This window comes from Macrosteles quadrilineatus, unplaced genomic scaffold (genome assembly GCF_028750875.1).
Source record: "Macrosteles quadrilineatus isolate MER2022 unplaced genomic scaffold, UCM_ALF_1.0 Scaffold_10__1_contigs__length_6754688, whole genome shotgun sequence".
Classification (NCBI taxonomy): Eukaryota; Metazoa; Arthropoda; class Insecta; order Hemiptera; family Cicadellidae; genus Macrosteles; species Macrosteles quadrilineatus.
The window spans coordinates 4,589,714-4,603,432 of NW_026542603.1; the positions used below are offsets into that span (position 1 = coordinate 4,589,714).

The following is a 13,719-nucleotide window of genomic DNA, read 5'->3' on the forward strand; positions in this document are numbered from 1 at the left end:
TATTTATAACAGTTTACTCACTCACTTATTCTTATTGGCCCCCTACTTGGGTTCTTAATTTGGGAAGATAAACCTAGGGTAAGCTGGGTAGCCTTGGCTTAGACTACCCTAAATATTTTTTATGCATTAGCCTAGGCCTAGGCTTGGTGAAAATAAGTTTGGTTGGTAGTTAGTAGGGGCCTATGGAGATATCTCTAGAGTTAGGCCTGTATGTATTTCTAAGGATTTTAACTTAATAGCTTTTAAAAAGCCTACCTACAAGTAGGGTCCTATAAAACCTTTTAAAGGCATTTTTCCTTTGAAGCTATAAGCGTGTTTAATGTTTTAGGCTGATATGTTACATTGTGTTACACTTGGGGAAAAGTGGCATATTGTGTAGGGGTACAGTTTCTTAACTGGGCTACGCTAATACGGTAAGTTAACTTATTAGGTCCGTTGTTGTTCCTGGTAATGATTAATGACCTTGATAGAGATGGAGGGGTGGTGCTTTTTGCTGACGACACAACCCTGGTGTCACGGGGTCCCCAAGTTGAGCTGTCCACTGCAGATGCCAACCAACATCTCTCCGTAACATCCCGCTGGTTCGAAGAAAATGGGTTTCAGCTCAACCAGGAAAAAACCCAGACACTTGTCTGCAGTCTGGCAAGAAATGCCCCACCTAATGAACCAGTTAAGCTACTTTGATTCCATCTGGACAGGAAATTGGCCTGGAACAATCACATAGGCAACGTTAGCAGCAAACTGTCTAGGGTGTGCTGTCTTCTGCTCAAGCTGCGAAATTTTATTACTGAACAGTACCTGCTTAACATCTATCATGCCATGTTCCACTGTCATGTGAGCTATGGCCTACTACTCTGGGGTCATGCCGTTGATGTTGAGGACATATTAGTGATCCAGAAACGTGCTGTACGACATATTACATTTAGTGACCGCCTTGCCCATTGCAAACCCATCTTTGCAAGGCTGGGGATATTCATGGTTTATAGCCATTACATCCTCGTATGCTCACTGATGATCCATGACAACTGCGCCAACTTTCAACTTCGTTCAGCGGTTCATAACCACCAAACTAGGCAGCGCGGGTTGCTTGATGTGCCCAGGGTTAGGCTGACAAGATCCCAGAAGAGTTACAACACGGGAGCAATACAAATCTATAACAAGCTGCCCAACTCTATCAAACAGCTTGAGCGTAAGCTTTCCTTAAAGAAGCTGGTCCCTCTACTCAAGTCAAGAGCCTACTATTCCCTAAAACAATTTTTTGAAGACATTTTCCCAGAATTTTCTGACTGATCCGCCTATCCACATTGCCAATGTTGTAAATATGTTTTGTATTTATGTCAGTTTGTCTAAATGTATATTTTTGAAAGTATTGACGCCATCAATCTCTTTTGGGTAAAAGATGAAGATACGGTAATAGTAATAAGGTAATTGATTGAAACCATCGAATTGAAAATATTGATTAAGTTAGTAACCGATATTTTAAAATATAGGTTAAGTTATCTATTATAAAATTAAACTATCATAACCTAACCTAACCAACCAAACTTAAGTAAGTAAGTAAGTACACTATTCAAGTAAGTAAAAATGCTTAAAAAAAATTGAAAGCAGTAGGGGTCAGTACATTAACAGTTAATTAAGAGGTTAGAGTCAAATGTTGGTAAAACTTAGGCTACTTAAAAGTTAACTTAGGGTTCCTTCTATTAGCCTATTTCTAACCCAAATGGGACTTAGTTAGGCAGGATGTTAACTTATATCCGGATATTTATAGGCATGCACTGTGGATGCGATACACCCTGGTGTGGATTGTCCGCACGAGTGAGTAGCCCTACTATGACTACCCGCAGTACTATCCTGATAATTAAGACCAATTCGTATAAACCAAGGCAAAAATGTGGTTCGGAAATCTATAAACTGTAGGTCCCTTGGTTGCCATTAGCTGTATGGGCTATTAATTAACAGCTGTGTCTAAGGAATGTCGGCCTTAGTCACTAACAAGACTATAATATCGCGCCACTCATCCTACACTCATCTCCATTCATACTTGGCTTAAAATACCTACTATGTATGGTCGCCATTTCATTGAACAGTATCAATTTGAAAAAGAAAATAATTGCAATTTAGTTTTTGTTTGGATTTGTAACTTATAACTTACTAGGTTCCCCTGTGTTCTGTGTTAAATGCTGAAGGCACATGTGTAGGCCTAATTAATTTGTGTGGATTGGTCTGGAAAAAAGTAGATGTTTCCAAGTGAATCAAAACGAGTTACGGTAAGATATTTGTCACCCTAACAGTACACCCTTAAAGTAAATGTATTATTTAAACATTCTTTTCTGAATCACAGAAAATGGCAGCCCCACCACTGATGAGAAGCTTAAGCACTAAAGCTGAACAGAACAAGAAACTTCAACGACCTCGACCTCTTAGGACGTCTAGCAGCCAAAGCAGAATATCTGCAGACTTCACCAATATTGACCACTGTAAGTATGCCAGTCGTTATCACTTAACTCATTGCTTTTTTTAAAGCTAGCATAGAGTCCTTTATCTATCTAAAGCTGATAAATATTGTTTATTCCAGTTGATAATAATATTGTACTCATATTGAGAAGGTAAAAAATGAAATAAGTTAACTTCCATGTTTTTTATAGCAAGAATTGCAATATCAAGACTTAGCCTATAAAGAGAACCTTGAGCACACCAAATATAGGCCATTTAGCTTAATTCTACCAAGTGGTTAGGCTTGTTTTTTTTATTGACACCATGATATTAACATAGGCATACTTTTTCTTAAGAGAACAATCCAAACCTTGGTCTTGTTACAAGTAACAAGGTTGACTTTAGACCGTACGTAACTAACTTAGTAAGTTGTTATTTATTGATAGCATTTCATTTTATAAAAAAAAAGATAACCCAGGATAACGAAGGGCATCTGAGTCCGTAAACAATCCAGCTTGATTTGGTGATTTTATTTGTGGATTTCCAGTTTTTGTTTGGTTTATCGACTAATCTTGTAATGTTTTAAATATTTTCTTACTCAAGGACAAGATTAGATTCCATATCTTGTAAAGTTATGGAATTATTTAATTTGGAGAAATAGTCTCTGGATCGTTATTAAACTTTAGATTATAGGCCCTAGCAATATTTATATTTCAGTAATTGTGATGGAAACTTAATATTTCAGTAGGCCTAATCATGATGGAAAATGTCCGTGATAAAAGTTTTTAAATATCGTTTAAAAAAACCTAAACCTGGTTAAGGCGTAGGCGTGGACAATAAAAAAAAATTGATGTACTGGTACCTTGACAGTTATTATTATGAAGTGCAGTAAATAAAATAATAATTTTTCAGTACAAGAACTCATGATCTTAGTGGATAGCGTGAGTCAGAGTATTCTTGATCAGAACTACTCCGACAAGTTGATCAGCAACATTGCGGCAATGAGTGTGAGACTGAAACAGAATGGTTATCAGCTTGAGTCAATTTACAAAGGTAGGATGGGCTGTTTCAGAACCAATCATCTGATAACAAAGTCCGAGTTTATCTGAAAAGGTTCCAAAAAATAATGGGCTTAAGTATAAGTAATACGTTATGTAAAATGCTTTAGTAACTTTTAGTTTTATAGTTGGTATTTTCTAGCCCATTGTAACATTTCTGTAGGTAGCTGAAATAAAATACTGTATTTCTGTAGACATTGTTTCAATTAAAAGTCATTGTTGTAGCCCCGGAACTGTAATACATAAAATATTTGGTTTTACATTACCTTTATCAGTTCCCAAAGTAACCTTCGTCAAGTTATCTTCGTGTTACATGTTTCGGCGAGCTGCCATTGTCAAACACTTCATTACAGGAATATGTAGATCCACTTGAATAGCTTTGTTGTCATAACACATTACACAACAAAATACATTTACACACTACACGTACGACATAAAAATAAATACTTTTAGTTTGATAGGCCTATCACGAATATACAACATTGCTGGTACACGAGCGGGAACAGACTGTCAGTGGAGGGTTCAAGTCAGCGCTGACTTTCCACAGAGTTCCACTGAGAAACTACAATATATTTTTGGATGAAATATTTAGACATATCGGATATAGTTTTCATGCGATATAAATATCGGTTGTATGTTTTTCAAGGGATTTTTTCATACTGTTGTGTGGTGGTTCTAAGTGTTGTTTGATTCTGTACTAACCATTTGCCATCTTACAGGTTGTCTTACTTCCACATCTTGTGCCCCTTTTGGCCACGGGTGCTGTACTTGTAAACCAATAACATTAAAAATGCCCCAAAAAATACATTTGTTCTTTTTTTCTAAATAAATAATATTGATTGAATGATTTTAGTTGATTTTTTTTTAGTTATAGTTATAGGGAATTAAATATAACTTAATGTTGATAATTAGTGAGTAGGGTACACTCTTTGTCCATTAAAATCAGGAAAAGTATGAACTGATTTTCTATTTAAGGTTGTGAATAAAAAGCTGGGTGCTGAAATGTTTTATAGTTATGAGTTTCACATACAGTATATTTCTCACATTTTGTACATTAAAGCAACTAAAAGTAATTAACAAGTAATTTAATGATTCAAAACGTTTATTAAACTCAACACAAATTACTTGTTGTACATGAGCGTAAGCTGTATTTGAAAAATAATTGAGCGAAGCTCTTATACGTCGACTTTTATGCATTTCGTAATACGCAAACTCCTCCTAGACGGCTGAACCAATCGTTTTCAAATTTTGGATGGTGATAAAGACCCTATCGGTGAGTGCCAACATCTATATGGCGTTAAAAATAACTCTCAGGAATCCGCCCCACTGGGTCTCAAAGTTTCAATGTAATCCTTATGGAAGCAGTATTTGACACATAAACAAAGACATATGATCAGCTGTTGACTTTTGAATGCAGTAGATAAATAAATAGCTGATAGCATTATTCCACAGATATTAGAACATAAACGGTGGTATGGATCATAAAATAATCAAATGACGACACTAGCTTGAGGTCCGCAACGTAGGAAGTGTTAAAGAAAGTACTAAAGGTGAACAGTCTGGAGTGTGGAAACTGTTTATGACGATTAGATTTAAGGTATCTGCATTCCAAAAATTATAAAGGAAGATAGGAAAACGGGTCCGCGACGTAGGAAGTGATAAAGAAAGTAGTCAAGGCAAGCTGTCCGGAGTGTGGGAACTGCTTATGACCATTATATTAAGGTATTTGCAATCCTATGATGCTATGGGAAGAGAGGGAAACATGCCCGTCACGTAGGAAGTGGTGAAGAAAGTAGTAAAGGCGAGCAGTCCGGAGTGTGGGAACTCTTTATGATGATTAGATGAAGATATCTGCAATCCTAAAATGCTATGGGAAGTAAGGGTAACGGGTCCGCGACGTAGGAAGTGATGAAGGAAGTAGTCAAGGCAAGCTGTCCGGAGTGTAGGAACTGTTTACGACAATTATATTGAGGTATCTGCAATCATAAAGTTCTATGGAAAGGGAGGGAAACAGTTCCGTGGCGTAGGAAGTGGCGAGGAAGTAGTAAAGGTGAGCAGTCCGGAGTGTTGGAACTGTTTATGACGATTAGATTGAGGTATATGCAATCATAAAATGCTATGGGAAGGGAGGGAAACAGTTCCGTGGCGTAGGAAGTGGCGAAGGAAGTAAAAATGCTATGGGAAGGGAGCAAAACGGGTCCGCGACGTAGGAAGTGATGAAGGAAGTAGTCAAGGCGAGCAGTCCGGAGTGTTGGAACTGTTTATGACGATTAGATTAAGGTATCTGCAATCATAAAATGCTATGGGAAGGGAGGGAAACAGGTCCGTCACGTAGGAAGTGGTGAAGGAAGTAGTAAAGGCGAGCAGTCCGGAGTGTGGGAACTGTTAATGACGATTAGATGAAGATATCTGCAATCATAAAATGCTATGGGAAGGGAGGATAACGGGTCCGCGACGTAGGAAGTGATGAAGGAAGTAGTCAAGGCTAGATGTCCGGAGTGTAGGAACTGTTTATGACAATTAGATTAAGGTCTCTGCAATCATAAAATGCTACGGCAAGGGAGGGAAACAGGTCCGTGGCGTAGGAAGTGGTGAAGGAATTAGTAAGGTGAGCAGTGTGGAGTGTGGGAACTGGAAACCGTTTGTAGCAGTTAAGTTAATGTATCTGCAATGCTGAAATGCTATGAGAAGGGATGGAAGCATCCCCACGACATAGAAAATGGTGGAAGAAGTAGTAAAGGCTAGCAGTGCGGAGTGTGGGGAATGTTTGTGGCAATTAGATTAACGTATCTAAAATACTAAATTGCTATGGTAAGTGATGAAAACAGGCCCACGATGTAGAAAAAGGCTTAGAAAGTAGTAAAGTATGAGCATAGTGTGAAAACCGTCTGTGGCAGTTAGATTGATGTATCTTTAATCCAAAAATGCTATGAGAAGGGAAGGAAACAAGTCTATGACGTAGGAGATGGTGAAGGAAGTGGTAAGGCTTGCAGTGCAGAGTGTTGGAACTGTCTTTGGCAATTACATTAATATATCTGCAATCCTAGAATGTTATGGGAAGAGAGGGAAATATGTCCACGACGTAGGGGGTGGTGAAGGAAGTAGTAAAGGTGAGCGTGTTGAGTGTGGGAATGGATTAATGTATCTGCAAAGCTAAAACGCTTTGGGACGAGACTGTAGACTGTAGGTTAAAATAATTTCGAAGCACGAATTGATACATATTTCGATACATGCAATCGTTTATAATAGAAATTTACAACTGAGTTGACAACAGCTGATTTTTACTCCATAAAGGATAAAAACATTTTTTACTCCATAGAGGATAAAAACTTTTTTTACTTCCTAAAGAGTAAAATTGCTACTTTAGACCCGCAACGCATGCATTATAAACGACTAGTATTACTGCAGTATGACCAAAACAATATAATATAAACCCTTGATGACTCCGCTCAATTTTGTGGATGCCTCTGCGAACGCCACCTAGTATTCAGCCAAAAGCAATCCACTGTGCTACAAAAACAAGTGTAATTACACATCAAAACAGGCTTCAATTACAATCTGTAGTCAATGCCTATACTCTCAGTTTTTATTCAAATTTGATTGTTATTGTACTTTTTGTGTAATTTTGTTTCCAGTATCTATATATTAATAATACCCAAGCAGTTTTCTTTTCACAGTCATGACTAAATAACTGCTTGGTGGATTTTAACGTTTGAGGTGTCAAATTAAAGGTATTTTCACGTAGATGTGCAAATACGTCTCACAATATTAAGAAAGGGCATCACTTAAGTACAGTTAACCCTTGGACTGCCATGACTTGATTTATGCTAAAATGCTCGGTGCCCTGGCAATTTTGGCCTAACTGATTTTAACCTAACCTAACCAAACTTAACCCTACCTAACCTAACCTAAACTAACTTAACCTAACCTGACCTAACCTAACCCAACCAATCCAACCAATAATTTTTAGAGCGTTGACTGGAGGTCGACATACCGGTAATTACCATATGAACTGACGCGACGTGACAAAGGAAAAATCTAACTTACACTGTAACGGATATACCTCCCTTTGAAGTTAGAACATGTCTTCCCAACAAACAGATTTTTAAATAAAATCATAGATTAATCTGCCTTATTATAATAACAATCAAATCAAAACAAATACATACTAATTTGACAGTTACAATCAGGTAATCTTTCGTTTGCAATCCGAGTGACGTCAGAATATGAGGGGAATAGCACACCTATTTTTTTCCTTCCACCTTGGGCTATGTTAAACAAATCACATTTGCTTCAAAAAGCAGATTTTTAAGTAGGGTAGGTACTTATGTGCTTCATTGCATTATCTGCATTGGTTCAAAACATAAAATCAATAAATGAAACAATCAAACTTTATTCTTGTATGTACTTTGAGTACAGTATTGCATCAAGCATGAAAAAAGCCGTTCCCAGACTTTTTGTGTCATTGCCTATTATACAATTATTATAATACCCCCGCCGCAGCAAACCTGCCGACTAAGCGAATTTCCATTTGTCTGAATTGATTTTCAGTTAAATATATTTTAATAATTTTAGGTTTAACGAGTACCTAGGTTTGCTGCTACAAGGAAACTAATAAAGTGTGTTTTTTAGTACCGTAAAATATTGATAGCTTAGTACAAAATAAATAAATTTGCCAAGTTTGATCAAAATATATCCATAAACAAGCAAACTACAACATTTGACAATATTCTCCATAAGAAGAATAACATGGGAATTTTAAATGTAAAATTTTTTTAATTTTCTCCGTTACTAATAATCAAACAAAAATACTTTTATATACTAAATTATTTGTTTTTTTAAGCTCTTTAAAAAGGTCTAAAGAGAAATCGGGAAATTTTGTGTTTTGAGGGTCAAAAGTGAGAAAAACCAATTTTGACCCCATAAAACCCCCTGTAAAGCCCCATTCCCACGGTCCGATCGTGCTGGTTCGCGAACTCATTCAAGTTTATCCCGCTTTACACCTTTAAACCAAATTTCATCAAAATCGGACAAAAATTACTCAAGTTATCGCGTTCACGGACGTATATATATATATAACTAGCTGTACCCGCGGGCTTTGCCCCGTTTAACATGGCTCAATCACGTCCTGGTTGAAGTTCGTTCGCTACGCTCACTCACCTTTAGGTTGGAGCTCGTTCGCTGCGCTCACACGTCCTGGTTGAATCACTGCACTCTGTTGGTAATCCTTGTAACTTTAATGCTATTGAACATAATAGAACAGAACCAACTTGTTTAATTGAAACAGCTGTTATGATTCATTAATTCCATTTAAATGTGAGTACTCATTAGGTTGATATGGGAAACTCCAGAGCCACTGGGGAGGAGCCCGAGAGTCCGATCAGAATAAAAACCACTTAGTTTTCCTATTTAATGCCTAAAGAATCAGTGTACCAAATTTCAGCCTCCTAGGTAAGTGGGAAGTGGGAGAATTAGTGATGAGTGAGTGAGTGAGTCAGTCAGTCAGTCAGTCAGTCAGTCAGTCAGTGAGGGCTTTGCCTTTTATATATATAGATAGATAAGTCTATCTATACTATTATATAAAAATCTAATGGTGTCTGTCTGTATGTGTATTACTAATACTATTATATAAAAATCTAATGGTATCTGTCTGTATGTGTATTACTAATAGGTGACAAAACTGCTGAACCAACTGGGCTTAAATTATAAAAATATATAGCTACCATACCCAGGACCTTATATAGGACTATTCACATTTCGATACTGACCGTAGGCTTTGCCCCTTTGGCTTTAAAAGTTCTGAGGTGAACATTTTAAAAGTAAATATTGATTGGTCTCCATGGCTGTGATGAGAACACTAATGATGTTTGTTTACATTTGCTTTGACATTTAAATGTAAACAAGAAGAACTGCTAATCTGCTTATTTCACAATTTCAGACAGCTGATACAAAGAAATGAAATATAATATTTTCTATAACTATGAGGTAGGTTTATTTTAATCTAACCTTTTATCATGGATTATTTATTCTAAAATTATGTCAATGGTTATAAAAAAAAGATTCTATAACTATTGCTGTATCAACTCCGGCTCTGCTTTGGATTTTTTAAAGCGTCTAAGTTATGAAAATAATGTTATTGATATGTTTTCATGGAAACAGTATTAAAATAACAAAGTATAGATGTTTTATATGAATTTGGAGGCTACTTTAAATAAATTCTAACTGCTTAACATGTGTTAGATTAACTTAACATAACTTGCACATCACATTGTTTTTTATGTATATTTAGGTAAATTAAGTTATTGTGTTTTGCTAAACCTATGCTTAAATTAAACTAAAGAACATCATCAATAACTGAAATTTACGTTGATTTTTGTTTTCTGTTGTATATATGTAACTATATTTAATTATCAAATGCTAATACAAAATACTCTTATTTTATCTTAACATAGCTTTCAGTTCACATTTACTTTATTTGATACATTTATTATTTGTGTTTTGCCACACCACTGATTAAATTAAACCAAGGAAAATATCATAAAACTAAGCAGTACACAGTGTTCTTTTGTTTCTAAAATCAATTAAATATCTGTTACTATGTTTACTTAATGGTAAGTGTGAAAATGTAAAGGCAATGGACGATGGGACTGATTAAAAAAACGAGTTGTTTGTTGATATTTTTGTAGAGTAGAATCAGAGATGCTATGAAACATATACTGTATTTGCTATTACATTTTTTAGTCCTTGATGCTTTGATAATCATATTATAGTTCGGCCGCTTAGAAAATGACCTGCACGCTAATGCTAAACCAATGCTAGAGGAGGTCGCTTTCTAAGCGGCCGAACAATAGTTTTGTCTGCTGTCTTTAATGCTAAATTATTTGTTTACAATTTTTTATTGTACCTATAGATATAGTTTCTTTAATATTTCAAAAAACTGTATTGATAAGGCATAGCAATATTTCTAAAGTTTATAACAGCTGACTTAGTTTTGCTAATGATTTATTGTGAGTGAGGAAACTGAAGATGGAAGGATTTGTGATTTAACATAAAGAAGAGTGAAATTTAAAAAAATATTCATTTAAATTTAATAATTAGTATTTTTGCAACTTCAAAATTGAAATTTTAAATGTCAATAATAAATTAAAAGATATGTAAGATGAAGGCAAATCTTGTATGTCAATGTTTTATTCGAAGATTTTCTCATATCAGCCTACACAAGATTTAAAATTAATCAAAACCAAAATGGTGGTATCCAGTACTTACCAGATTTAAAAGTCATATAACTTAAACGTTTCTATTAAGGCTATAAAAGTTGAATTTTGTTTCTAAAAGCGTTGGCGGATGTGTAACTATTATATGCAACATATGTAAAGATTAAAATGTTTCTATTTTGTGTCCTCTTCCCGTTGCAAAGCACGGGTACAACAGCTAGTATATATATATATACAGGGTGGTAAAAAAGTCCCTGGACAGTTAAATATTTTAAAAAATAATGAAGATAGAGCTACAATACTCGGTACAAAGTTACAGGGCATAAAACTCTATTTTAACACATATTCAGTGATCCAATAACTCTTCAGGGGGACGGCCCACAAGGAGTCGGAAGAAAATCTTAAATGGAAGCATAGGTCAGTATGCACATCAAATTAAAGGTCTTTTTTAGTAGAATACAATGCCGCAAACCGCACTTCAAAAGGTTGATCCAGCGCAAAATGGCAGATGTTCAAAGATTCATTTAATTAACATTGCTATTATACGCTTTCTCCTCAGGGGGCACAGCCCTAGGAATCGGAAGAAAATTGTTAACGTAAAAATAGGTCGATATGCACATCAAATTAAAGGTCTTCACTTGTAGATTAACGGTTAGGTTTATGAAAAAAATCACAAGAATAAAATCGTCTTAAAATTACATTTTCTACCAGAATACATCATAAAATACAGGGTGTTCCATAAGAAAAATCAAAGTTGGCGGCCATATTGGAAAAATGGTGGCGAAAATAATTTTTTCGACTTTACTACAATTTTTTAAATAAAAAGTCCAAGGCACTTACCATTTAACTTTTTTTGATATCTCTTATGGTTTTCGAATAAAACGGCTGGCACACTTATATCAATCACCCTGTAGATGTATAGATGGATGTGTTATATTTTAGATTGCCAGTGAAATAAAAAACTTTTAATGATTTCACAAACAAAAAATAGTTCCACAGTTCAAAACAAATAACATTTGACACAAAAACGTACTGGAAACAAAGAATTATTACTTTGTAATTGTTTATAATGTTATAAAATATATAAAGAATAGTTTTACTTACTCTCATTACAAAATCTAAGAATTTCATTCTTTAAGTCTGTTCTTTTTTACTTAGAGCATTGTCATTGTTGAGTAGTTCTAACATGTGTTAAATCTGTTTTAGTTTGTTGTTTTTGCTTTGCTATGTTGTTAGGACTAATTTAAGTAATTTTTATGATATTGAAAATTTATTGTGAAACATTTTGAGGTAAAGCAGAATTGAAATAGATTTATTTTTTGTGTATTTGTACAGTTTTGTTTAGACATATTATAGCATATCCCTATGCAGTGTAGGTTATATCTGATTTAACAATGTAAGCTGTTTGGACAAGTCTAAGCTTTAATTAATTATTGTTTGAAAGGGTGCACAATAGGTGATTTTACTGCATTTTGAGTACTGTTTTGAGTACTGTATATTATTTAGCTTTCATTTACACCTAATAATTGTACAGATGAAATAATTTAAAGCCATAATAACTTAGTTGTTTAAATTTATATTGGTCTTTTCTATATCATTCATTAATTTTTACAGATCAACTTGATCGAGCATTCAATATATTTCGGGATGGTTGCCAAAACGAGTTTCTTCTTTGTTCGACGAGACTTCATTTGTTACAGTTAGTTGAACTAAGAGCTAATCACTGGACGGATACTGATAAAACTCAATTTTACTACTCTGCAAAAATGGCTGCTGAGGTAAGTGAAAATTATTTGTTATTTCTGTCTAGGCTATAAAAAAAATATATACCTATGCAAATACAAATCCATAAACTAGTACCGTAGGTCTACTACCTTTTACTACGGTCAGAACTACATAGGCCTATATTGCATCCCTATGTTAAAGTTGCCGCCAGTCTTTTGACAAAATGAACGTAGTTGAACCCTTTGAGTGCCAACGTCCGGGGAACCGGACGTTTTTAAAACGAGCCAAAAGTGCCGACGTCCGGCCGACCGGACGTTTTTAGAACGAGCCAAAAGTGCCAACGTCCGGCTGACCGGACGTTTCGTAATGATCGAACAGTTGTCATAACAACCGAATGGATACTCGGATTCTTTTAACCCATATATTAACATTGAGTCGAAAGTTACTAGATGCGATACATCGATTTTCGTTGGTCGAAATATAGAAAATTCGATTTTTACGAAATTTTAACCTAAAAATCGCCAGATCGCGCTCGGCATTTTTAGCGCGACCTTCGGGAAAAATCATCGGCATTTTTTGAGCGTCACTTTTATTTCTCGCCTGGCACTCTAAGGGTGAATCAAGCTACCGTCAGCTTATGTAGATTACCTACTGATTTATGTTAAACACACCAGCTATTTAACCGGAAGTCAAACTGAAATGTATACAGCTATCGTAAACTTTAGCAGCTTTTATGCCACATCAACTATCTCAGTAGGCCCAACTAGGCCTACACTGTAATAAAATGAGTGTCCTTAAAGTAAATTGTATACTAGGACTAGGCCTATCTAATTGAACTGGGCTAGATAGGCCCATAAATATTTAAAAAATATTAGAATCAAGAATCAAAAATCAACATCTTATTCCAGTAGACACATACGCATATGGACACGTCAAAAAGTGGATTACATGCTGCAAAAACACAAGTCAGAGATAAATACAGTAGGCTACCTACATAAAAAATTCAGGCATTAACAAAAAAATCAAATAAGTTACATAGGTCATTTAGATGGCACATTGAGGACTACGACGGTATAACATACAGAAAGTAAACACAAGATATAATATAGGCTAGTGAAAAACATTTACAAAGTAAATACTTATGAATATCAATCTTCGAAACACCAATTCATTTTGCCACCATATTTAGGCTAAACAAGTTTTGAACCATATAAAAAATTTGCAATCCTCCACTCAGGGGTCCTCTCTTATTTTCTTAAAATTAAAACTAATAATAAACTAATAATATA

General features: G+C 35.2%; 2 protein-coding genes across 8 annotated transcripts in view; one reads left to right on the forward strand and one right to left on the reverse strand.

The window, feature by feature from the left end:
- Nucleotides 1–13,719, reverse strand: part of LOC129004719 (uncharacterized) — a 372,634-nt gene that overhangs the window by 10,342 nt on the left and 348,573 nt on the right. The window lies entirely within an intron of this gene.
- Nucleotides 1–13,719, forward strand: part of LOC129004718 (eukaryotic translation initiation factor 4E-binding protein Mextli-like) — a 55,357-nt gene that overhangs the window by 393 nt on the left and 41,245 nt on the right. For 6 of the 7 annotated variants that reach the window (XM_054433297.1, XM_054433294.1, XM_054433298.1 and 3 more), the window contains exons 2-4: nt 2,342–2,477; nt 3,346–3,486; nt 12,320–12,483. In XM_054433297.1, coding sequence (XP_054289272.1) covers nt 2,345–2,477; nt 3,346–3,486; nt 12,320–12,483 — 438 coding nt within the window. In that variant the 5' untranslated portion in view covers nt 2,342–2,344. Of the gene's footprint in view, nt 1–2,341; nt 2,478–3,345; nt 3,487–11,895; nt 11,996–12,319; nt 12,484–13,719 lie in introns of those variants that run through there. The other variant, XM_054433300.1, reaches the window with a different exon arrangement.